The 27,362-nt window shown below is 46.1% G+C and overlaps 1 protein-coding gene across 1 annotated transcript; it reads right to left on the bottom strand.

Moving 5' to 3' along the window:
* Positions 1-5,985: 5,985 nt before the first annotated feature.
* Positions 5,986-21,706, bottom strand: peli2 (pellino E3 ubiquitin protein ligase family member 2). The gene is made up of 6 exons (XM_080512466.1): positions 21,538-21,706; positions 13,301-13,430; positions 9,797-9,898; positions 7,451-7,648; positions 7,041-7,229; positions 5,986-6,931 (listed from the first exon to the last, which is right to left on the bottom strand). Exons 1-6 carry the CDS (start codon positions 21,612-21,614, stop codon positions 6,353-6,355), a joined length of 1,275 nt encoding a protein of 424 aa, XP_080368592.1. The 5' UTR covers positions 21,615-21,706; the 3' UTR covers positions 5,986-6,352.
* Between the last annotated feature and the right edge of the window lie 5,656 nt (positions 21,707-27,362).

Below are 27,362 nucleotides of genomic sequence, written 5' to 3'. Positions count from 1 at the left end.
GAGAACAAGGGGACGACATACAGAGCGGCCGTTTCCGTGGCCTGGAGCAGCACACCTCGTCGAGAGCAATTAAAATGAGAGGATTCAATTTTGTCAAACACCAGGAACCTCTGATAAATCTTGTATCTCGTTTTCCAGCGGAGGACACTCCCCCGCGCCCGGCGCTACCATGTTTGTTATGGTGGGGTTTTTTTTAGGAAACAGCCGGCGACTGACAGACTTGGTGGAAGTCGGCGTGAAACTCGGAGGGGGGGGGGGGGGGGGTGAGGGACAGCCAGCCGGGTGAGACATGGGAACGTCGACGGCCTCCGTGTGGGAACACGGCCCGCTCACTTGAACTGATAAAGATTTAATTAGCGCAAGACTCCGCAATTACTTTGTAATTAAAGTCATTTGTGCTCCTGTTTGGTTGAGCAGGCAGGACGCCACGTGTCTCAGCGAGTGGCCACCAGGCCTTCAAAGAGCCAAACTCTGACACGCTTTGGAATTTAATGAATTTAATGCTCGATTTTGCAAACCTACACTCCCCCCCCTCCTCCTCCCGCCAAATGTTCTAATAAAATATTTGTATCGGCTCCTCTTTAGCCCGTGTTTATTTGCCTTTTATTTGACAACTCATTTGTTATTCATTGAGAAAGTAATAAGCTGAGTAGGCTGAGCACAAAGTATCATCAAGAGCCACATGAAATAGTAAATAGGCCCGATATAATCATAATCCTCTTCAAACTGCACTGCATACGGCGCTGAATTGTGTAGTGCTACAGAGCTGGCTGCAAGCTAAAGCAGGAGGAGAAGGGAGGTGGTGGTGGTGGGGGGGGGTGGGGGGGGGGACTTTGTTTGACGACTCGGAGAGCGAGTGGCGAGTCCAGTGTGAGGAGTTCGACCTTGTGGTGAGAAATCCACAGTGGAGCTTCACTTATAGAGCGTCTCCATTCACCACCTTCACTCATTCATAGCAAAGTGCAAAACGTGGAGGACCTCCACGCCTCGAGGCTGGAATGAAACTGAGTGTCTCAAAAAAACATTGTGTTTGCAGAACTTTGATGGGAAAAGTTGGTCATTTTATGTATGGATGCGTCGAAGCCCAGATTGGACTTGAAGACAAGCACAGTCAGAAAATAGCTGGTGAATAAGATCATTATTAAACTATCTAATGTCCAAATGGAAAATAATCTGCAATTAAAATGAAAGGATGAGACAATAAAGAGCTGAACAATTATATTATTGTAAGGAATTAATAGTTATAGTAATTGTGGGACGATTAAATAAGTTTTACTTCTTCAGACATGTATAACTGAATGTGATTGATAAATATGTGATTGGTCGTGTGATTACAATTCCATTCTGGGCCTTAACAAACCCCAAAACATGTACAACATGTACAATTCACACACACTGCACCTTTAACTCTTGTAAGAATGTATTTAATGTCACGGTCAATGTCTGCTTATATATTTTTACAATAATTGTTTTACATTATTGCTCATGTTCTTTTCTTCTACTACTCTTCTATTTAGAACAGTTAAAATGTCACTATTATGGAACAAATAAAGGAATAGCTACTGTATGTACTCTATGTTGGCGTTGCATCATTTTTCATTTTAATTAAACACAGCAAACTTGTGTTTTGTCTCAGTTTCGGCTAAAACCAACACAAGTAAATCCTGAAAATCGTTCCCATTTAGTGAACTTTTTATTTATTCAATGTGCCTCTACCTGGAGGAAAACTGGGATCAATACTCAAGAAAAAGGATTTCTGCAGGACATTCGCATTTTCTTAAACACAGCAGGTCGGTCAGGTTTATAATTCATTTTGAAAATGCATTGATGCTTGTTTTGATTGTCATTCATGTTCATGCTCTTTTTCAAAATAAAGCACTTTAAGTTGCTTCACAAGAACTTTATTTTTTTGCCTTCTTGTCTGTCCTTGTCCTGTTTAACAAGCCTGAAATAGTGACAAACTAACACAATTACACCTAGTTTTCAACTAATATGCATGTATTTGGACCGAGTTCCCTGGAGGACATCACTGTACGCTCAGGAAGAACATGTAAACTCTATTTATCAAAACAAAAAAAGAAGAAGCAGGAGATAAATATGTTTGCCGTTTCTTCATTCAAACAGGAGGGAAGAGAACATTATCTCTCATTTACAGATGATGGTCTGCATGTAGTTCGTCTCAGCTGCATGCTGGGTAATCGAGGTAAACATCACCTGCTCAGGTGTCCTGCTGGTAGTTTAAACGCGTCACGTCTGCAAGGAGACACGTGAAGCTGCGGCAGGAACTCATTAAATACATCCTCTGCTTTGTGAGGAGTTCTATAGTTCCAACCTCCATTGAGAAAAACCAAACAGGCCCACGTTCACAGCAGGAGCCGGTGGAAAGCAAAAAAAAAAGGAAGAATCTTCCATCTGATTCAGACTCGGAGGCGGGGGAAGCCCGCTTGAATTAGGTGAGGTTAGCAAGAGGGGTAATAAAGGTAAAGCAAATATAAACCATCACCACAGTTTGCTGGGTGTCGCCGGCACATTCATGCGTCCATCTGCTCCACTCACGTTCTCCAGACTTGGGTCAAGAGGGATTTGAGTGTTTCCCAGCCAACAGCAGGCAAGAAAAGGCTGCCAGTGTGTGTGTGGGTGTGTGTGGGTGTGTTATTAAAGGGCGGGTGCAATTAAAGATCAGATATGAGCAGATTTGATGAGAAGAAGAACATACAAACTCCAAAAACTTCTACTGTCAAACTCAAGAGCACCGAATTGCAACAGAAACTAATGTTTATGCTGTTTATCCAAACAGATTTTCTTTTTTTTTTTTTTTACTTCCTCCATAAAGCTGCTGGAATATGATCCCATAACCTGAAATGATGCGAGTTAATTAGGATCATGAAGGTGGTGATGGCAGAAGCATGGTTTCTGTAGATGTGTTATGAAGCGGCACGTGAACCTCCACATCCAGGAAGCTGGTACACACCACAAGAAGAAGAAGAAGAAGAAAAAAAAAAGAGCATCATTCTACTTTATTTGCATAACCCTGCCCTGCTTAAGGCAGGGGAGCCACCGAGTGATCTCAAAATTAGCATGCTGTCACCTTCAGTGTCTCTTCTGTCATTCAGAAAAACAGGCAAGTGTGCAGACACATGAACCCGTTTCACATCCGCTGCAGAAATGTTAATTAGGAAAGCGCGGCGTCCCACAGCTCCGCTCCTCTCCCCATGCCTAACTGACATGTTATGTATTTAAATCCCTTTCATGTGCCCTTATTATAGAGCAGATGAAGTCACATGCCGATGATGGAAAATGTCATCATCACCATCATCACACAACAATTTCTGCATGGGCATAAATATAAAAGCTAAAAATGTGCACGCACGGGCAGACGTTGCTCATGCATCATTGCCAACATTTAAATAGGAAATAAAAGGACTTTTTAATTAATTTGCCTTCATAAGCAAAAAAACAAACAACATATGGACCGGGAATGATTAATCAGGGAAATCTTTACATGCATCTCCTCTGATGGAGGATTTACGGTTTCTCTTATTCTACACATATACATGCATTTGACTGATTTTCATAATAAACATCAAACTTCCAGTCGGTTGTTTTTTGTTTGTTTTTTTTTTTTAGCTCGGAGGCTTTAATGGGCTTCCAGCCAATTGCTCTATTGTTGAGGAAGTAGTGCCCCCGTGTGGCTTCAGAGTGGAACTACACCCAGACTCAACCAAGAAGAGATGGCACCCAGGCAGACCCTCCATGGGAAATATTAAGATGAAAACAGATGATAAGATAGAAACAGAATGTGAATGAAACAGACTTCAAGAAAATTATTTCCCTTATCTTAAAAAAAAAAAAAAAAATAAGAGAGATGGATCAATTTTAGCAACTAAGATAGTAGAGAAATGCTCACACAGAAGAATGATGAAACACACATGTAACTGTGATTAAACAAATTGTGTGAACAAGGCTGAGACAGTTCAAAGGCCGATCAGAAGAAGAAAAAGGAAAAACACTTCCCACGCTTCCGTCGGTAAATGACCCCCAACAACTCCCCACAAACACAACTCTGGGCGGCGTATCTTTAAAAAATACTTTATTTCTTTGCAAAAAAAGGAGGCATCGGGAGCATCAGTGCGTTCTATGGCTTGTGTACAGAGTTCCTTGTCCCCGAGACAAAAAAAAAAAAAAAATCATAGAACAAGCCCTTGTGTGAACGGCGGGCCCCACCCATGTTTACCCAGGAGGAATGTTTGAGGGCAGCGACTCTGCGGCTGCTGGTGAACGGCGTGTTGGAGCTGTACGTGTGAGGAGGGAATGCTACTGTACAGTATGTGGCTGGGCGCGAGACCCCGCGTGGCTCTTACATAAACTCGTCAAGCGACTCACTCACACACACACACACACACAAAAGAAGAAAAAAAGACAGGAGTGAAGCAAAATGCTGCCGACGTTTTTTTGTTTTTTTTTAAGAATGTTAAGTATGTTTGTCTTAGGAAGTCACCAGGATGGAAAACGGCGAGGCGGTCCAACGGCGGCGCTGCTGAAATCACATCAAAGGTAGATTCTGCCTCTCCGGCGCCTCGTCGGTTAATTCAGCCAAGGAAAAAAAAAAAAAAAATCTGAAATCTATAATAGGAAACCCCACATCTCTCCAGATTTTAATGCTCAGTATTGTATTAGATGGGCTCGTGGCAGAATCGATGCCTCCAACTAAACTCTACATATGGGCACAGTCTGGTAAGCGAACATCACAGAAGGAAGCAGATTCATCCCAGATTCTTTCGTTTCCAATTCATCTGCTACTTTGTCGTCTACAACTTGACTCATCCACACACAATGGAACTTCCAAAATTTGGCACGGGCCGCGATAATATCATTGTTCCCACTGAGCGACTGAACAGCCCCGACTGTAATCCAGAGCTGTCACCGTTCCACCATAGCAGCAGTTTGGGTTTGGGATTGTTTACAGAAACACTTTGGATTGGAGAGAGAGCGAGCGAGAGAGAGAAGAGAGCGAGAGTGTTCACATCTCACAAGTGGAGAGAAAACGGCTCCTCCTTATATTTGGTATAATCTCTGGATGCTGCTGAGACTGTGCCCAGGTTTGACGGCGTACAAATCATTGGATCACACCCAGCGTGGGATAAAGCTAGCAACAGTGCAGATTGAATAGTGTGTGTGTGTGTGTGTGTGTGTGTGTGTGTGTGTGTGTGTGTGTGTGTGTGTGGGGGGGGGGGGGGTGACATGGCTCACTGGCCAGCAGGTGGCCTCACCTGTACCTGTAAGGAGTCGAACAGGAGATGCTCGGTCCCTCATCAAACCCTCCCACCTTGTTTCATGTATTGTGTTCTCCCTGGGGGGGAGGGGGGGGGGGGATTTAAACAGCCTGAGGGCACCCACACAGTCCGACCCACACACATACACGAGTACATTCTCTCTCTCTTTCTCTCGCGTACGTCATTATATATGCAGGAGAAAAATATATTAACATTTGCATTACAAAACAGTACAAGGGCCTCAGTGTAGTAAAATACCTCTTGTGGGTCGTCGTGCCCCGACGTCTTCTGGATGCAAAACCGTCTCTCTGTATGCCTTCAACAAAATATCCTTTCTCTTCTATGAAAAATACACCCATGAACGGGATGTGAGGCACTGGATTACATCTCTGTACACAAAGAAAAATAAAAGAAAATAGTAACCCCCCCCCCCCACCACCACCCCCCCTGAAAGTTTGTTCAAATGGAAGCGACCTCAAGGGAGCTACGCGGTTTGGACGCCGTCGGTGGCAGAGTGTCCGACGGGGAGCGTTTAACCAGTTCGCCATTAAAGCCGGCCTCCCTCCCGGCTCGCCGCTCAGCCAACAGTCCAGCTGTCTGGCTCTGTAAGAACTTTTGTCTCGGTTGTACCCCCCCCCCCCCCTCCCCCCCTCTCCCCCGCTCTCCCGTTATTTGGTTCAGTCGGAATCGCCTCAATTCCGACAACGGCCCCCGGTTTTACGGCCGTCCGATGGAAAGCCTGCAGTCCGGTCAGTTGGCAGGAAGCTGAAACAGTACTTCGTCGTGGAGGAGGTGGAGGAGGCGGAGGAGCCGGAGCGCTCCACGCCTCTGAATGTCACAGTGGACGTCCACGCGGCCTACTAAAGGCCCCGCAAACAACGTGTGGTGGCTCTCCTGATGTGCAGAAACCACCGTGTCTGACCGGGAGGAGGAACAGACGTCCTCCTCTCCGCAGCTGGCCGACACCAACAAAAGAAAAGCACAAAATAATCCCAACGGTTTCACAGCATGTCGGCATCCCTGTCGAATCTGCGCCGCCGCCGCCGCTGCCACCGCCACCGCCACCGCCGCCGCGCGGCTCAGTCCACGGGACCCTGGAAGATGAGCTTGGCGCAGCCCTGGGCGAGGCCGAGCTGCGTGGCGCAGAACGGACAGGCGGCGTGGAAGGCGTGGGTGCCGTGGGGCAGCGGGATCTCCGCCCAGTACTTGACCGACTTCTCCGAGCACACGTGTCCGCACGGCACGAAGGCGTGCGTGGGCGCGCCCGTGTCCACGTAGAAGGCGGGCTCGCAGCCCAGCCACAGGGGCACGTAGGGCCCCACCACCCTGCACATGGGGCACTCGCGCTGCGTGTTGGGCTCCTGCTCCGAGCGGTGGCCCCAGTTGTGGTAGCCGTGCACGTGGCCGCACGCCAAGTACACCCAGGGCTGCTTGTCCTCCAGGGAGGAGAGGGCGCGGCTGCGCTGCATGCTGGGGAAGGCCAGCGTGTTGAGGCCGACGGGGCACTGGGGCCGCGCCGCGTTGATCTCCTGCCTCAGGGCCTCCAGGTGCTTCTGCGTTGGCGTGTGGAAAAGGCCTTCGGCGGTGCGCCACAGCAGCGTGGCGCCGCAGAGATCCACCAGGGAGCCGTCCTGCAGGATGTTACTCTCGTTCTCCACCTGTGGCGGCGGCGGGAGCAGGCACACACACACACACAGACACACACACGTCAGAAACGCCTCCGAAGGTGGTGGCGCCTCTGCAGGGGGTCCTCCGCACGTCACTGACCAGCTTGCCCGGGGTCTGTGCCGACCGGGTCTCCCTCAGCGTGTACACGTCCCCGCACACCGAGATCTCCCTCCACACGCCGGGCTTGGACTCCTCCGTGAAGCCGCCCTTGGGGTGCATCACCAGCACGCCATTCGTCGTCAGGCCGTCCATGTGGCCGTCAGGGTTTTTCCACTTCGCAGCTTTTTCCTGGGGGGGTGGGGGAGGGAGGGACGGATCGTCAAAGATGACGCAAGCCGATTCGTGTTCTGTGGCATTCCGCTTTTTTACGCGACGCCGACTGAAATAAACTGAAAGTTCTGGTTACGATTTGGGGATCTGAGAGGACAAGACGCCCAAGCATGTAATCTTACATTCGCGAACACAGAGATACTGTACAACCGCCATCGGTCGCCCCAGCGTGTAATTACCCCGAGGAAGATGTTTTTGGAGGAGTCGAAGCCGGCCGCGTAGATGCGAGCGGTGAAGGGCGGGTTGCGTTCGCAGACGACGCGGCAGGCGAAGCGGGAGATGGTGCTCTGGGTGATGGGCGTCTCTTCCCCCTCCTGGCCTCCAGCGACTGTGTCGGTGACCACAAAGTCAATGGGGCTCTCGGTGGAGCGGCCGATCTGCGGGAAGCAAGTAAACAATGCAGTCAACCGACAGACACGCCGCCGTCCCCCACGGGGACGACAGACCGGCTTTGGCGGCGAGACGCTCGTCTCGATCCTCCGCTCACTTCAACGGCGCTTTTACGTGTAAAGACTTGATCGCACGTGTGACAGTTGGGGAAAATAACACACAGTTCAATTAAGTGAGTGTTTCAACCAGAGGGCGCTAAACATCTCGTCCTCTGTTCCCGAGGTTTACCCACGATGCATTTGGAGACGATGCTAAATGAGCATAATGTAGCTTAACTGGCTGTGAACATAAACAAGCCATCAAACATATAAAGATCCAGCAGGTCCAGGAACCGGGTGGCGGCGGCCCCTCGACCCCCCCCCCCCTCAAGCTCCGCCCCCGGCTGCAGGGCATTCAGCTTCCCTACGTCATCGTTCATCGTGAACGCAATGCAGTGACACACGCAGATGCTTTTTGTCCTCAGTTCATTGGCCACATCTAAAAGTGCAGCCGGTTTGAGCGTGCAGTTTCAACTTTGGCCAGTTTGAGCCCGCCTGTGCACCAAATCGAAAAAAAACCAACAAAACATGGCGGCAGTGTGGGAACAAACACTGGCCGCCAACACAATCCAGTCCACTTCAGCCACCTGTTTGTGCACCTTTGATACATTTAGAAGTTTGTTTTTAAGCGGACAAACAGTGAAACAACACTGAAAAGCAGCGCTCAAGCTGAACAAACAGGGAAAAAAATAAGCATTTCCTCTGTCAGTTCCTCTTTTTCTTTTTTTCCTAAACCCAAATTGTCCTACTATTTTAGTGGTTTCCGTTCTCTGCTGTGTTGGCGTTTCCAGTGTTGTGTTAAAACGCACACACACGATGAAATGCTGAGAACTCATTGCAGAAACATGAGAGGGTAAACAGGTGGAAATGTATCCCTCATGGACAGTTTGGTTAAACTGAAGATCGTATGTTGAGACAAATTAGAGCTCAATGGTTTCTTTGAACTGCACATCTGCAGAAGAACTATTTATTATAGCCGTAATGTGCAGTCGCAACCTTTTCCTCCTTTCCATGTTTTCCAAAAGTTCAACCCGAGGACCAGTTTTAACAAAAACTTCAGTGGCACTTAGCACAGTCGTCATATAAACTCACACCCAAAATGCAACAAAGGTTTTCCTTTTCCACTTGAAAAGGCCGTAGACGGTACAAAGGAACTGCAGCTCCTCCGTCAGCCTCTAGATGAGGGGCGTCAAACTCAAAGTTTAGTTGAGGGGCCACATCCACCTAATCTGACCTCTGGAGGGCCCAACAAGTCAAATGTAACATATTAAACTGCAGATATGGACAAATGTCAAAGTCTTTCCTTATTTTGATCCTTTTGTAACTGCAAGGATTTGCCAGTCTATTCTGAAATGTACATATTAAAGTTAATCAGATATTATTATATTTGCAAAAAAAAAAAAAAAAAAAAAAAAACGGCAGTCACCTGTATCTTGATATCTTATTTTTATTCAGGATTAAAACAATTTGTCATCATCTGGAAATTTTTTTGAGTTTACGTGTCTAAAGCCCCACATAAATTGGACACCTTTATTGTGAAAGGTGTTGTGCTATGTGACCCCCCACAGATTGCATTCATTAATTCTGACCAAGGGCGGTTTTGAATTAAATTTTTTCCAATCTAGTGTTTTTAGATCAGCCTCTGTCAGTTTTCATATTTATACTTTAAAAAAATTCTAAATAAATCACATGGCGGGCCGCATTAGATCCTCTGGCGGGCCGCTTCTGGCCCCTGGGCCGCATGTTTGACACCCCTGCTCTAGATGCTATTGTCACATAAGAGAATTCTCTGCACCCAAAAACTTGAGGGAACAATAAAAAACTTCCCATCAAAAGAGAAAAATTCTAAATACTGAACAGAGGAAAATGCGACTTTACTGAAACGCTACTGGGGTTTGCACACGTCACCAAAAGAAGCGAAGATTTCTGAATCAATCGCTGAAAATATGCGTCACATGTATTCCTTCCTCCGTTTGCACGCCCTCTAGTGGCCTACTTGAGCATCCAGATGAATTTATTCGGCGTGAGGAAAGCTAAATAGGTCTCGGTAGTAAAAAGGTTGCAGCACCAGGATATTGAGCCCTGCTGGCTTTTTACCTGGAACATGTCGGTGTCCTTGTCATGGCTGTACTCCACCACCACCGTCTGGTTCCTGGACAGCGTGTAGGAGATGCTGTGTTGGCCTTTGCAGTTCACCGCCTGGAACACAACAAAACCTTTTTTTTTTTTTTTTTTTTTTACACACGTACGCCGAAACACCGGCTGAAGAACAGCAGCGCCGCTGCAGTGAAGTGAGGCGAACACCGTCGATGATTGCTTTTTGTGGCTTTACCGCCGGATCCGAGAGCGACAAGAGGTTCCCGAACAGGGAAGGCACCTTGTGCAATGATTGCGTCTGCGGGAGGTGAAATTACAGACTGAAGCAAAGCCCCGGCTATTAAAACACACTTGATGACTCACACGCAAAGTTTCAGCCACGTTTCAAGGGCTTGCGTGGCAGAAAACACGCCCCATTGACAACGAAACATTCGGAACATTGCCGAAAGCTGTATTTGTTTGTTTGTTGTTTTTAATTCCAACATCCAAAAGCAAATATCTGTGGCAGGAATTTCTGGCCGAGGCACAGTCGGGCGCGTGTAAAGTCAACGCTCCCATGACAGTGACCACATTAAACTGCCTGCTGGCCCCAGTTAGCGCGCGCTCGCCTCCCAGCTGAACCGCGGCTCGCTCTGCGGCGGGGGGAGGGAAGGGTGGGCTTTAAAACCCGAGCCCGGCTCTCATCAACACTTCGCCACATGCCACTATCGTCCCGCTCTAATCTGCAAATTCCATTTCCAAAACATCCCTCCCCCCCCCCTTCTCCTTTTCGTCACGTGCGCCGGGGAGAGAGGGAGACGGGAAAGTGGGTCACCGGCGCTGCCGCGCGCTCCGCCGTAGCGTCGCTGACAAGACGGGTGGGGGGGGGCAATGTCATCATCGCATGCAGTCTTGTCTCCGCCACACGGCGACAAAAACAAATGGCGCTCCACCTGTTCGCCGGCTCAACCCGAGTCCGCGGTCGAACCACGAAGATAGATTTTTTTATTTTTCTTTCTTCATAAACGCCACCGGGGGCGAATCTTTCCGTGGCGCGCACGAGTTGAAGGAGTCAGAAGTGAAGATGTTCTGAGCAGGAGGCTGCCGGTGGGATCACGGGAGCGCCTCGCTATCTGTCATGAACACCAGCGTGTGCACGGACACGTGAGCCTTGCCTCGCAGACACGCAGCTTCCTCGGTTCAAGTGCACGGAAAGCGGCAGGGTTCGATGGAGGGTGGAACTTTTTTTTTTGATTATTTCATTTCACTCCTCCAGCGATTTAGAGGTTTCATGTTTTTGTCTTTTTAAATTAAGATCGGCACCCTGCTTCACACTGAAATGGGACCGTATGCAGTATTCTTCATCTAAAAGTTAAAAAAAAAATTGCATTAACCAGCAAGTCACAGCCTCGTCAGTGAGACTGTAATTTCACTGTTTCTGTGACACTTGAGAAAGCAGATGGCTCCATGCGAGCCAACGTTGTTGCTTTTGTTGTACACTGGGTGGCGTCGCTGAGTCAATTCAGCACCAGTCTGTCCTTCGCTTGATTTTTTTTTCTTTTTTCTGCGGTTGGTAGATTAGTCTACATTCAATCCAGTGTTTAAATAGTGTATAAGTCTCCAGTACACCCTGTATAGTGGTGTCTACCACCGACATCCCCGTGTTACGAATCCTCCAGCTGCTCCGTTGACTCAAGACACCATCTTCTGGTGCACATCTGAACTGCAAGGCTTAAACAGGCTGGGTCAAGTTGGGAAGTTTGCCCACCTTGGAAAGTATACCAGGAACTTTTCACCCATGTTTTTTTTTCCCTTGCCTGCAAGAGGCTCCAATCCGACCAAACCTCCAAAGCAAATAGTAAAAATTCCAAAGAAATACAACAAGTTTAAATGCAGTGGACACAACAATGCGAGTGGAGCTGAGATGTTCGTGACGCTGCCATGAAAGATAGCCATCTGGTTCCTATCAAACGGGCTTCCAAGCCACGCTGCCAGGGTGAGACTGTTAAAACACCCACAATGCAACAGCTACAGACGCTTTTTGGGACATTCGACTGTGTTTTGCACCAGAAGCTTTCATTAAAATTAGCTTTGCGTTGAGATTGTCGCCATTTTCCATAATAATCGTTTGGCTTTGTGAAGATATCTACATTTCCAATCACATATCCCCTGCGCCACAACAAAGCAACATGTTGAGTCTGACTGCTCATTATTTGAGGTTCACATAAAACTATTCGTAGCTCTGGGAGTTAAAGGGTTGGCTTAGTGCAACAACTTCACCCTGAGTTTACCCTCCTAATCCGAGGCCTGGTAACAGAGAGCAGCAGAGGAGGAAGGGGAAGAAGGTCACAGCAGTTGCTGCTGAAACAGCCTGTGACTAATTGTTGAAATGGCACTCCCTGCTTCATTGTGCAGGGCTGAACTGCCACGTCATAAAACTTCTTTCCTTTCTTCCTTTGAGCAAACCAACAGTCGGATTGGATCCTGGAACTTATCTCCAAAACCCCTGCAGGCCAACAGGGGAAAAAAAAAGAGAAAAAAAAAGGAAAGAGCCTCTGAGCAGATATCAGGAATCAAGTTCCACAAGGTGATAGTAACCTGAACCAGAGTGCTAGAACTCACAACAAATGTCTGAAAAGCCGGCCTCCGAGAGCTGCAGAGGTAAGCAGTTCTTCTGTCCCGTTGAGCAGTTCTGCTTGGGAACCAGAGGCAGGAATGCAGGAAGACAAACACGTCGGACTGGATATGGCCTTTTCCGGCCGGCCAGCCCTCCAGTGTGGAGAGGAGCCGCGAGCCCGCCCAGTATAACAAGAGGTATTGTGCTGGAAATGTCAACACCGAGGTCTGCCAACGATAATGCAAAGAGTTTGACTTGAACGTAGCTCCAGCTACTGAAACCACAAAAGGCCATTCTACCACTCTGAAAATAGTCACTTTGTTTCTTCGCTTTTTATTCTATTTAGATTGTGCCATACACAGATTCAGTTCAGTTTGGCTGTATGCCCTGCGGGGGTGGGGGTGGGTGTGGGGGATGAATGGGTTGAAGTTAGGGGCTTTTTTGTCCTGTCCATCGTTTGTTCACTCTCACTTTCCACTCGCCTGCAGTTCTCTCCAGAACACTTGATTTCGGAGCCTCTGACTCGTGGCCCGTTGACTCCAGGCGCCGACATAAAACCTGCCTTCAGGTTTCACTGGCAGGAGAAAAGCTCGCTCGATCTTGACTTTCAGTACGAATGCAGACCGTGAAAGCAGTGGGCCTCGCAATCCGCCGGAATTTTTTTTAAGGTTTTAAGCAGGAGGTGTCGGAAAAAGTCACAACGGGGATAACGTGGCTAAGCGTTCATAGCGATGTCGCTTTATTGATCCTTCGATGTCAGCTCTTCCCCTATCCTATACGGTCCTAAGTGAAACACGATCTACCGTCGACACAAAACAAAAGGCTGGCCATGCTGTCAATCACAAATATGAGATGGGATGAGATCGGGGCTGTTCATTAAGCCACTGATTCCTCCTTTTGTCTCGTACCTTGCTGGCCTGGGGTGTGTTGAGGATGTGCACAGTGCTCGGCTTAACACCGTTGGCTTTGGTCCTCCTGTACAGAGCAAATCTGCTTTTCCGTCGACCGCGATCTCCGTTGGGCAGGGAGCCATTGTACCTGCGACAGAAAGGGGGGTGGGGGGGGGGGGCGACAGTAAATTCACAGTTGATGTTGTTCAGCGTGAGAAAGCAAAACAGTTTTTGTCGCCGAGGAAAGATGCGTCTAATGAGATTTACCTGCAAAATTCTCGTAATCATATCAGAAGCAAACATGGAGAATTGCAAAAAAAAAAATTCAATGCGTTTTGATGAAAGGGAGCTTTGCCACGCATATTACATCACTGGCAATCTAAAACACCCTATTAGTAATCCAAGCGTTACCTTGAATAATGCCTCTCATTACATAATGCACTTTGGGGCTGGAGGTTTGGGAGAGCGCGCGCTGTGCAAACTGCAGCTGTTCTTTTGCGCCGTGTCCCGGGCGGGAGCACGTTTTAAGATGCACGTCAGGTTCTGCCGCCGCGTTGGGAACACGCCGTCTGGGGGGGGGGGGGGGGGGGAGACTGACTCGCATGACTCAAACACTTTTGTTTCATCGCACAATTTTTTTTATACGGGGAACTCGGAAAGCTGTGGGATCTGGATTTCAAACTGAACTGCGTCCAAGAGCGATTGGCGCTTTGTTTCCAAATCACTTAATACCAGATTTGAGTTTTGCCCTTTCGGTCTGCTGTGCGGCGCCTTGCTCAGGCCTGCGAATGAAGAGGCTCCTTCCGGGGGGAGGCCGGTCTTCTCTCTCCCCACCAGCTGGTTCATACAGCTGGGACGCCCCATGCTCGACTCCCATCCAACGCGCAGACCTTCTGTCACATGCTCACGAGCAACCACAACATGCAAGAACATTTTAAAAAAACACTCCTCCGACAAGGGCAATATTTACAGACGAGGCCTTTCGCTTGCATACCGCCACATTCCAGGAAACCGATTCGATCCAACCGCCGCATAATCGGACATTTCTCCTCTTTGTCTCGACACAAAAAGCAACAGAGTCGCCTTCTGCTCTCCCGACTGCTCCCTCCAAAGCTTGTCCACCTGTCCCACGTCTCTGCATGGCTGGCCGGGCACGGAAACACATGGTGGCGGTCAGGACAGTGCTCAGAGCTGGCCTGGAGGACCGACCGCCCACAGAGAGCAGGAGAGGACCTGGAGGATTGTTCACGCGACGACATTTCAAGTGAAAACGCATCAGTTTTTTTTGTGGTTTTTGTCTTGCGTTCACACAGCGGCATTTTGAAAACTACGTCCGTTTACACGACGAGGACAGTAAACGATGTCGTTTTTATGTTGGGAGGCTATGGAATGAGAGTCATGAGGAAGACATTGTTACTGTCTGTCTACTCACTCATGTGCAGAAGAACGAGTTACTACAGCCGTGGCGCTCATGTGTGGCAGCAGCATTTTCAAAAGTAAAAAAAAATAGGTCTCTACTTTGCTGCATTATGGAATCAAACCCCAAAACTTAAGTGGATCAGTTCACCAGGTGCAGTTTTAAAACGACCAATTTATTTGACCCAAGTGAGAATGGGGTTCAAACTCTATGAAACCGCTCATCCTGCTGCACTGCTGAAGAAAATGACCTTTCAAACTCATTTACCGCTGAGCTTAATGCATACTCCAGTTTCATTAGCCTCGAAACCTTTCTACTAAATAAAGACAGCTGCCTTTTCCAGATTATTGACATGTGTGCTCAGCCGAGGGCCCGGCAGCTGCTTACCTGTTCCTAAACGTCTCGCCTCGAAAACGCAATCAGAGGATCTGCAGCCCAGACTTCCCTCAGAATATAACCCTCGCCCGGTAAGAAAAGCCTCGCACGCTTTGAATTATTCATCATTACACGGCGAAACAATGTTCTGTCATCCGGGAACTGCCGCCGTCACATTAGCGGCGACGGGCTCTTTAAAGCGGCGCTCCGACTAATTGTGACGGCGTTCCCTTTTGACCTGTGCCAGACAGACAGCGGATTTACCTTGCAACACTTAGGAGCGGGGATTAGAAGGCTGGCGGATCACCTCTCCTCCAGGGTTGCGGTAAGGAGCCAAGAGCGCCTCCCACCTCGCCATGCTAACATGAAAGGCTAGTGTCCACAGGATAAGGAGGAGACGTGGCGAGGAAGCCGCAACACTTATTAGTACGACTTGGAGGCGAGTCTGTGCTCTGAGGATGGCACGCAGGTCAGATGGCCCTGCAAAGCACTCCACCTACGGCGAGTATTCGCGACGGGAGACAAAGTCATCAACATCTGGACTAAAGCACAACTGTAAGCGACTGAAAACGTACGCGATCGCAAGCAAAAATTGTACCGCCGTGGAAACATATTTAAAGATTGCATGCGACTACTCTTTGCTTCCACATGCATCTGATTCAATTTAGAGCGACAATTTTACCCCCAAAAAACATAAAAGAATGACAGTTTTCGGTCTGTGGTTCATAAATGGGTGTTGGATTTAAAAACAGGAACGGTGAAAATAAATTCACTGGCTACAATTAGGTTAAGATAAAAAAAAAAAAAAATGACATTACAAGCACACTAAATGAATAAATGGAATTGCCAGAGATGGAAATGATGCAGAATATTTGCACGAGAACGTAACGCAAGGAGCTACTGACTCAGACTGACACGGCAACGTTTCAAGTGAAAAGACGTTGCCTCTGCGTTTTCATTTTGGGGAAAGTTTGGCATTTTTACGTGGCAACATTTTGACGTTTGTTAACACACAAATGGCCAAAGCGCTGAAAACGATGTCATGTCGGGCCACGAGTGGGTGCTGTTCTTTGTTTTGGTAAGGAAACCACACACACACATGCACAGACATTCAAAACATTCTCAACATAAACAATGGTATGGACAGACGACCAAGTTGGATTGTTATTACAGTGATTGTCAACTATAAAAACCACAGAGGAGATAGGTTGTGTAAACCAAGTCGAAATCAGCGACATGCGAACTCTACGCTCGTCTTTTGGTTTTGGGGGGGCAGAAACAAGGGCACTGCTGTTCTAGGACGAACGGGAATTCAAAAATGTTTTATGACATCAACAGTAACGCGTGGCCGTCCGTACCAAAGAAGCTGATTTGTACACTTCTTCTACTGGGTGTATTTAAGCTGACATGTGGAGGGTTGGATCAATAGGCCCAGTCTATCCACCACAAAGAACAGAGGAAGCAGAGGAGAGGCAAAGGCTGAGCCCTGATCAATCCATCCTTTCATTTCCAGGATACCCACCCACCCCCACCCCCACCCCCTCCTCCTCCTCCTCCTCCTTTCACTGACCAGCACCAAGCCAATCCGCCCCGGCAGAGATGGAGGGTGGGAGCAGCCATGCAAGTAATAAGAGCCACCACGGTCATGGCAACAAACCACTGAGGGAACTGCTGCTCAAACAGGCTTTGTTCCATGCTGTCAGCTATCTTGTCTACCATCGGCGTTATCAATGGGACGTGATGTCATGGCAGTGATTACACACCCGTCACTTCTGCTTCACATATGTGTCTTTATGTCGGTGCGGGGGGGGGACAAAAGTACGGGCTTCAAACCCGCCACATGCTCGGGCCCCGGGTAATAAGCAGTCAGCACTTTGCCGTCCCTTACAATAAGCGGTGCGACGCGGAGAGTGTCTGGGCGGCGGGGCGGGGAGGGAAAACCACGCTGTACCCTCCCTCACGCGACTCTATACGGGGCGGATCGGCTCCGACACTGAAAACTCGAGGTTGTGTGGATGAAACCCGCCAAGTGAAGACAGAACTGTGGGGCGAGCGCGTCGACGTCGGGCGGGCCAAAGTCCGATCCTTAATGACGCGGCAGGTGTTTCCCATCGTCTGTGGCAGCTGGTCCCAATGACAGTTGAACACACACATGGATGTAATGATAAGTGGCCGCGGCTTCCCTTCAACAAGTCGTCGAAGAAAAACACGGTGGTCGTTTTTAACTCGTCTTGGCATAAACAACAAAACAAAAAAGCGGGTCTGTTTTTAGTCAGACAAGATGAAACATGAACAGTCATTCCACTGTTGTCTTTGTTGAGCTTGAACAGAATAATACAGCCTCGCAATCATCTTGGACGTTGGAATATTTAACCCTTCAGACCCCGCTTCATTTTCCAGGAGCGCCGACACACTGTCGTCGTGCAAACGGATCCCCGAGACACAATGGGAGTTTGGCGCTTTCGCTTGAAAAAAAAAAAAAAAAAAAAACGTTTTGGCGTTCCGGGACCTCATAAGACACACCGACATATGTGTACGTTTAGTTTTTAATCCTCAGATTACGACACTTCCAAGTATGAAGATTTACCATTACGCAACGGGAAATCTCCTGCAAAAAAAACTGAGCAAACTCACACACGATTCACCATTTCTGGTTTAAAAATAATCTTCTAAATGGCTTAAAAGACCGCCTCCACATTACCGAGTACTACTATCCCAAAGATACAACAGGTTATTGAGAAACAAAAGACTCTTCGGGTGTATGTCGAAAAGAAGTGGAAATGTTCAAGCAGTTTCTCACAAAGTTCTGCTCCCCTAACTTAGGACTTAGGACTATGTTTTTTGCCATCAATAGTATTTTTTTTGTTTCCCCTTTTAACATGCTTGGATCTGAAGAAAACATTGCGAAACCATAAAAAAAAAAAAAAAAGGGTCAACACGCAATGATTTCACTTCCTCTAAAGAACCGAGCTTCGGAGTTCACAACATTTCGCGTCAGTCAACTGGAAGGATGAGTCCAGGAAAGCTGCTGTTGTGCAAACTCTTTCTGAGAAAACACATTTCATTCTCAAGAACAGCTGTATGATCAAGCCACAGATAACTAGTACGTGTAAAAAAAAAAGAATTAAAAAAAATCCTGAGAACAGTGTTTACGCTCCTGTGAAGCACAGTTCACCCTCAGGTTACCTAAAAGGAGGCGGGTCTTTCTTCACCACTTCTCTGAAAACTCCACGGAAATCCATTTTCTGAGGCGGCTGGTCGGCAGCATAGAGAGCTGCCCTGCTTGAACTTTTCGTAACATAATATAGATAAAATTCTGTCAAGACGGCACACTACTTTATTGTTACAAAAAACAGCACAAATCTTAAAAGCGTTAACAACTCCTGTAGACACTTTTAAGTGCTGTACAAACAATGTAAATGAGGCTTGTTGAACAGGACCTGATTGTTTATTCAATTTTAACTGTTTGTTCTCTACAGTAACCGAGAACATTTATTAGCAATGATTTGAATACCATATATGGAGGAAAAAAAAGAAAATCAGTTCATTAGCCAACATTGAATTCTTTCAAAGCCAAAGCGTGACACATGGAACCGTTACAGAGCAACAGAGACGCTAATAAAGTCATGTGGAAGATCAAAAGCCTATAAAGAAAACTGCCCCGCCAGTTGCAAAAGGGTAAAGCAACAATACGGTAACAGAGTAAGTAAAGTTCTGGTCGGAATCTTTACTCGACAACGTTTGAAGTGAAAACGCATCGGTTTTGCGATTCGTTTTAGGAAAGTTTCCCATTTACACAGCGACATTTTGAAAACAATGTGCATTTAAACTTGGCAGAAACACTGAAAACAATCGAGTAGATAATCACGGGGTCCTATGAAAGTTTGCAATGTCGTCTTTTACGTCCCTCTGTATGTATATGGAGGACGCGTTTTGACAAACAAATACCATTTGGTCTCTGTATCCACAAACAAGTCTCGGGATCAAATGATCAGCACACTACAAAATTATAAATACATCATAGAACTTGATTCTGGTCTACACGTCTCCTCTTAGATTATAAAACATGATCCTATCATAGCAGTTAACACTGGACAGAAAGACCGAAGATAAATGTGTGCTTTTAAAACCCGAAGCAGAAAGAGCTGTCAGCTCTGGAACGCCGATAATAAAACTCATCCAAAACGTACTAAATTCCAAGAACAAATTTTCCCTCGTGTTACACAGTAGTTTGTTGGACTTGGTCGCTGTAAAATCAAACCTAAAGAAATCTGCCACGGGCCTTTTTCAAAGAAGATTGAATATGTCTTGATATAAAAATCATGCTGCCTTTGGAGCCGTTACACTCAATCTTTTCTTCACTGGATGCAGTTTAACCACGCTTAAATAAAAAGTGTTAAACACTCCTGATTTGAAGAAATACACTAATATACAAGCACAGAAAAACCACATACAGCACGTGTTGCTTTCAATTAGAGCTAGAAGTATAAAAACAAATGAACGAGAAGGAAAAACAAACAGGTCACAGCTGGTATGAATTCGAGGCAAGACAGTGACCGCCGTTATTTGAAGGAACGCGTTTTAAAGTACAAAAACATGCATTTATATTTATTGTAATATTAGGATATCAAACAAGTAAAAAAAAAAAAAAAAAACTCAAGATTTGCCTCTTCAAATCTAAAGCGAAGTCATTCGGTAACTTTCAAAACACGGCTGGAGTCGAGAAAAGCCGTCTTACAAAAACAATGCAATCTTTCGAATTAAAGATAGGTGCCTTATGAAATCTGATTTTGTTGGAACACACATACAGATGATGGCGTCATAAAATGGAAGTAAATATACATTGTTGGAGAAGTGCTGCTTTGAGAGTGAGCAGCACAACCACTGTTGTTGTATTCAACTTAAAAACTATACCCATAGTACACTCTGGAAGCAGTTTTTAAAAAGTGCCATTTTTGTAGAAACTTGAGAGCCAAAACCGAATGAAAGCTTATCATTTTCACTTAAAGGTGTCTCATTTATAAGTCTGACACTTTGTAAGCAAGGCCGTCCTGTGGGATGAGACCTTTATGACCAAAAGAGCCCTTTTTGATATTTTACACTTAATAAAATATCTGGGCCTGTTTAACCGTGTCTAAGGGAGGATGACACAGCCTGTCACATTATAAACAGCTTTTCCCAGCTTCAGTTAGAATTTTAGCCATTTTGACTTTTAAACACAGTGACTGTTTTTCAAGCAATTTATTTGTCACCCTTTTTATATCTATTTGGGTTTGTTTGTTTTTTTATTAACCTTTAAGACAAACTTAGCCATTTGCTTTTTTTTATTAACCTTTTTAAAACCTTGTTTTGTCTTTTGTTTTTTCAAATAAACACATATGTATTGTACATGCAGTCTTCCGTCTTCGTGTAAACAGCAAAAACCCTGCTACTGCTTATGCACGCCAAGGCCATGGTAAATAATTCTTCTGCACATGCTCAGTAGAGGTTTTCCTCCCAGTCCATATCCTCCTGGGACTTGGTAGTTTTATAGTTGACAGTCACCGTAAATAAAAAACCCAACTTCATCATCCGCCATTGTGAACGTCGGTTTATTTGCAATTAATGTTTGCAGTATTATTCTCATTATAAAAACAACCAACAGCTCCCACTCTTGGCTAAACCTAAAAAAAACTTTTTAAAGCATTTCTGTGTCTACAGATGTCATTTTCAAAACGTTGCCGTGTAAATGAGGTCTTAAAACGTTAGACATTGCTGACGTTTTCACCTTTTCTCGTTGTTTAAACAATTTCGCCTTAATTCTATCAGCTTTAGACACTTGCTTTCTTTCCAACATTTTTCTTTTATAATTAGTTTGTCATGAACTTGAAACAATAAAGTGTTGATAATAGAGGCGATGATGTCCAGGTAACTTTGTGAAGCCTCAAGGAGTCAGTAGAGATATACGATCACACCTCAGTCCTCTGGACGAGAGGACATCGAGTCACGTGAATAAAAGGGAGCGACACTTATACAGGAGTGTTATTGGAAATAACGACAGGTTTGAGAAAAGAGGGACGAGTCCTGCGGTCTGGGGGATGGGAACATTCCGACTTCCGAATTGCTGAAACCCCCGTGAATCCGAATTTAAGGAGGAAGCGGCGGCCCCGGTGAGGAGTTGCCCCAAAGTTGACTTTTACTCGTTACGTTAAACTGGGACATTTCTCGAAGTGTGGCCGGTACTCGGTGTACCGAGTCGACTGGTTGACTCTAACGTACACATTTCTCGCCGCGCACGTGTCCAAATGTGTGGAGTAACGTGAGCTCCTGAACCGAGGAGCACGTCCACGTCCTCCCGACGTCCCCTCGAGACGTTCACGTCCTGTGACAAGTTCACGAAAACTGCTCCCCGGTACCCCCGGCCCCCCCTCCCCCCTGTGAACGTGTGTATGTGTGTCTGTGTGTGTGTGAACCCGGTTCTTACCCGAGCACCACCAGCTCCCCGTACTTCACCGGGTCTTTGGACGGGGCGCAGTGCTCCTCTTGGCTCGACGAAAACATGAGGCGACGTTAGCTTAAAGGCTCGGGGAAAAACAAGCGGAATTCCCGTCAGAAGCCGCGGCGGACTCTCATCTCAGGCCGTTACACACACACACCCACCCCCCCACCACCACCGACAGGCGCGCGGACGTGTCGAGACGCGGATCCCCGCTTCCTGGAAATGAAGTGGCGAGAAACTTCCTCAGGATGACATCGCAGATCGTAACTTAGTTGGCGGTTGAGTCCGCTCTAACGCAGATACAAAAACAGCGAGCAGCAGGGCCGGAACGTACCATTCACCACTTCTGCACTTTCTGCAGGGGGGGCCTGTCACAGAGTCTGCTCTTAATCCTCTCTTTCTCACGCGTTTGTTTCACATAAAGTTATCTAAAGTCATTCAGCACAAGTTAAAAAAAGACATTGTATAAGGAATTCGTGATGAAATTAATCTAAAGTTGAACGAAGCAATTTAAAAAAAATAATGTACCACCGCTTAATGACAGTGGCTCGCACCTTCTGTTATGTAAACAAAGAGTACAATCTGGGGATTCTTAAAGGGATCAGACTTTTCTGATATGTTTGCAAAGTTTACATTTTCATTTAATTTTGACGTGAATAAGGGTTTATACTTTAGGCACGCACATGAAAAAAAAGATTAAACATTTTTTTTCAGGATGATGGGAGATTTTAATAATCTTAACATATAAAAGTTCTGTTGAAAATAAATAATCCCTCTGCTGTGTGTCCTGGCAGAGCGAGATTGTGAAATCAGATTAGCTGATTGTGTTGGTGTCCCAAAAAGATTTATTATTTCATTATCACTTTATTGCAGCCTGTTAGCTCATGTGATTGATTACACAACCTTATGACATCACTAGTTATTAGCATGACTGGGCTTTTTTTGTTGTTGCTATTCCTGTTGGTATTCCGGCTTTCAAACTGTATGTGCACAAAATAATCCGTGTATTATGTTGCATAAGACTACAGGGCATGGTGGCTCGTCCCAGTGAAGGGACATCTTGAACAGGTTCTCGACAAACACACACACACTCACATTTGCACCTGCAGGCAATTTGGTGTCACTAGTTACCATTAAAAACAATTTTTTTGGAGTGTTTGGCGGAACCTACATTAAGACAAGGTCCTGCTCAATTGCAGATTTCAACTGGGTAGTTCTCACCATACGGTCAGCATGTTAAACAACACGGCACAGTGTGGCCTGTCTGAGGCGATGCTGCAAATCAGAGCAGTCTAATAATAACACCAGTCATTTGTTTAATTGCTTCTTCCGAGACTGACTCACTGACTTTGCGTCTGTGCCTTACACGCACATGTCAAGTATGTCTCATCCTCCAATGTCAACCCATCCACTATCACACAGTATCGTCCAGTTGTTCTCACGCCTTTCCGATGAATGTGCCACTTCTTCTTTGTCTGGCAGTCTCATCAACACTTTACTGCTCCTGCCTTGTTTTCACAAGAACCTGCGTGGCTTCGGGCCCCTTCGCCGGCCCCCGTTGCTTCTGCAATTATGCCCCCCCCCCCCCCCCCCCTGTTTGAACCGGTGTTCGGTTTCAAAGCGCAATAACACTTGACACAAAAACAAAAGGGAGTCGGGGTCACCGGGGTCAGCGGACATATTTGTGTCCGCAGCTTAAAGCTGCAAGTGCAATAAGACAAGACTCCTATTTATTTATTTAGTTTTTTCATTTTCAAGCAACACAAGTCAAGAACTTGGCATTTGTCGGGTCCGTTCATAGCTGCACATACTTGTCCATTAATAGCGCAGATGAGTGAACTCCGCTTCTTCAGCAGTTGCGCACAAGGATCAAGCTGCATTAGGCCTGTAACTACAGGGAGGCGGGCTCGCCTGTAATGGATGTTTACTGCTCTTTTGTGTCACTGTCTCCTTCCGCTTTGCTTTCATCCACTGGCCATTGTCTGTGTGTAGGAGCAGTCTTTTCTACATCTGTCTGACTCACCCTTCTGCACACACACACACACACACACACACACACACACACACACACACACACACACACACACACACACACACACACACACACACACACACACACACACACACACACACACACACACAGTCGGGTTGGGGTGGGGTGGGTGGGGTGGGGGGGGATCAAAGGCTCTCTCACACATACCACACTGATGGGGAGCAGATGCAGGGAGCGGGCTGCCTTGCTGAAGTTGTGCTGGCGTAGAGTCTATGTTTAGGAGGAGGAGTCAAATGTTACCAGGCAAGAAGCATGCAGAGCAGACTCCCAGTGCAGGGGGGAATTACTCACGAGAGAGTAAGAGTGTGAGCAACGATGACAAAGGAAAGACAAAGCCCTCACCCCCCCCCCCCCCCCCCCCCCCCCCCCCAACCATTAAAGTTCCCCACTGCTCTTTGGAAGGCTTTCGACCTCAGACTGCGTGTAACCTCAGGCACATTTATCACTGGATTCTCCTGCATTTCATCACCATTTCAACACAAAGGGTTTCTCCAAGAACTCGAACGCAAGAGTCCAAATGAAGGCCAGATCGGGGCACAATGTTCGTGACCAACTTTTTTTCCCTGAGACATACAGAGGAACCGCAGGGTCGAAACAAAGAACTGCATCATGTGTCTGCTTCACAGTGGACGGTGTAAATATAGCTTTGGCTCAAGCTGTGAAAAGCGCTCTCTGTGCATTGTGGACACAGGGGCCGACGTGTCGCCCGCGAGGGTTCCATGAAGGTAAAAGCTAGAAGCCCAATCAGCTGACTGCAGCATGACAGAGTGGGAGAATGTGAGGAATGTGCTGAGCCCATGTTGGTGGCGCTCCTGACGTGACCCCACAGCCAGCACAACAGTCCCGTTGTTTTAAAAAAAAAAGGCCTCTTAACATGCAGCGGATGAAAGCAGGAGCTTTCAGTGCAGAGAGGAAACAGAACTCCACCTTTAAAGACTGAATTGCAGCAGGAAACAGGGGAAATAATGTGGAATATTGAAAGAAATGGCAGATTTATCTCTTTCTGCATTCTGCCACATGGACCGTGGGGATGTGCTTTACTTGCCAAATGTAGTTTACCTTCATGTGGAAGGAGAGCTGAAGAATTTAGCTACTGTTCAAATTGCAAGCAAAAATATTGTTGTATGACTTTGGAAAAAAAAACTCTTAAAAATGTTTTTACATGTTTTTAATTGCATTGTCACTCTTACAGTGAACCTATTTATATCTATGTCTAAATCACATAAGGTCTCAAACAATTAATTTAATAAAAAATGACAGTGATAAACAAATGTTGAAATACAACAATAATAATGAAGATCAAAATTATTCTTAAAATCTTAATTTGTTCATGACAAAACATATCAAAGACATGCAAAAAATAAAAATTTTTGTAGAGATATTTTTAAAAATAAAAATATTCATAGTGTATACGCACACACACACACACACACACACACACACACACACAACAAACATATAACCCCTTGTAAATAAATCGATATTTGACAAAAATGAATGCACATATGGAATTATGTAGTTAACAAAAAAGTGTGAAGTAACTTTTTGAGATTCTTCTCAATAGCCCCCCTTTTGCTTTGATTACCGCTTTGCACACTCTTGACCTTCTCTGGATGAGCTTCATGACGTCGTCACTGGAATTGTTTCTCCCACAGTCTTGAAGGAGTTCCAGAGAGGCTTCAGGTGGGAACCCTGCTTGTAAAAAGAAAGCTGAACTGCTGTTAGGTGACGTCCTTTGTCTTCGTTTCCTGGGACGATCTTCAGGCGAGACAGTTTCATCGCAGCGCTTGATGGGTTTTTTGCAGCTGCTCTTGGGGGACACAAGCAAAGCTTTTGCAGTTTTCCCGAACTGGCTGACGTTCAGTTCTTAAAGTAATGATGGACTGTCATTTCTATTCACTTAGCTGATTGGTTTTCGCCATAAAATGAATTCTAACAGCTTTCAAACAGGGCTGTCAGCTGTGTACCACCCTGACTTCCGCACGAACTAATGGATGATTCCGGCCCCATTAACAAGGGAAGAGAGGCTTTTTTGAGGGATCTGAACTATTAAGCATGCTTTGAGTTATTTCACTTTTTTATTTACTACATAATTCCATATGCTCGTTCAGTTTTAATGCCTCAGTGAGAATTATTTACAATGTAAATAGTCAAGAGAATGAAGAAAAAAAACATTGAATGAGAAGGTGTGATCAAACGTTTGGTAGTGTACTTGAGTGTTCTAGGTTTATACATCTAATTCAACATGTCTGAAAAGGAAGAAGTCAACCTTATTTATTCCTGCTTCTCCTCCATTAGTCAATAATCAATACGGCAGTAATTGTCCTGCTTTCTGAATTCTATGTATTAAACATAGAACACAATGCCTCCCCACAGCCTTATTGTGAGCTGACTGCCACGAGGTGCCAGGATGAGATCCTCAGACCCAGTGTGAGACCAGATGCTGGTGCAGTAGAACCTGGGTTCCTTCTGATGCAGGACGACGCCAGACCTCATGTGGCTGGAGTGTGTCAACAGTTCTTCCATGATGAAGGTATTGATGCTCCGGACTGGCCTGCCGGTTCCCCACACCTGGATCCAGTGGAGGACATCTGGGACATCACGTCTCGTTGGTCCACAGACTGACCAGGGAGTTACTGATGCTTTTATCCAAGTCTGGGAGGCCGTCCCTCAGGAGGACGTCCACCGCCTCATCAGAAGTGTTGTAGGGAGGTCATACAGCCACGTGGAGCCCCCCCCCACACACACACACACACACACTACTGAGCCTCATTTTGATTTGTCTGAAGAATTTCCGCTGACATTGGATCAGGCCGCAATGTGATTCTCCACTTTTATTTTGAGCAGGATTCCTAATCCAGACCTCCATGGGTTCATCATTTGATTTACATTGATCATTTTTGTTATTTTGTTCTCAACGCTCCCACTATATGTATTGAATACTTCCAACTGCAGTATTTCCTTAATTTAGGAAGTTATTTTAGTGTCCCCTTTAGTTTTATTTAAGCAGTGTATGTATAGTAATGAATGTCATGTAACATATTTCAGAATATATTTATGTACAGCCCTATTTAATTGTGCAGTGACTTCCAGATTGCATGATGTAAATTGAACCCAAGCTAGATACTAAGTGTATTTTCAATCTGTTACTACCATCTCAAAATATAATTTCAATAGTCAGAAGATTCGGATTCTCATGTCTGTCACACCATGGAGTTGATGGGGAATATTTCATCATTTCTCACTCGGCAGCTGCAAGAAAACGAGTCTCCTGTTCTGAGGGATTACACAGTAAAGGAACTGCTCCCACCTCACGTTCATAATCCAGCTTCTCCAACAAAACACTTACACGAATTTCCACCGCCGCGTGACAAACGTGTTTATTGTGCATCTTCAAGCTGAATTCACCTGCTCGTAAAAGCCACATTAGGCACAGATGTGTCACTTCCCATGTGCTTGTTCAGGCTTTTCCAAGGCCACGAATCAGTCACTTAGGATTTCATCGCAGGTTGTGTGCTGCCCCACTGTGGCCAGAAGACAGAAGTGCAGCAAAAAAAAACACTTCCCTTTTTTTTTTTTTTTTTTAATCAAGCATCCCTTTATTAACATCACCCATTACAAAAAGAACAAAATCTTCAGTGTTAATGAATTTAGCAACAGAATCGCGAGTGCTGATTACAGATGATATGGGACGCTTATTCCTAGAGTAGTTGCAGGAGGATTGAAACTCTCTACACCGTCAACGCGGGCCCATCGG

The sequence above is a fragment of the Blennius ocellaris genome (assembly GCF_963422515.1).
Source record: "Blennius ocellaris genome assembly, chromosome: 17".
Lineage (NCBI taxonomy): Eukaryota > Metazoa > Chordata > Actinopteri > Blenniiformes > Blenniidae > Blennius > Blennius ocellaris.
Note: the sequence above shows the minus strand (reverse complement) of the source record. Positions and strands in the feature narration are given on the sequence as shown.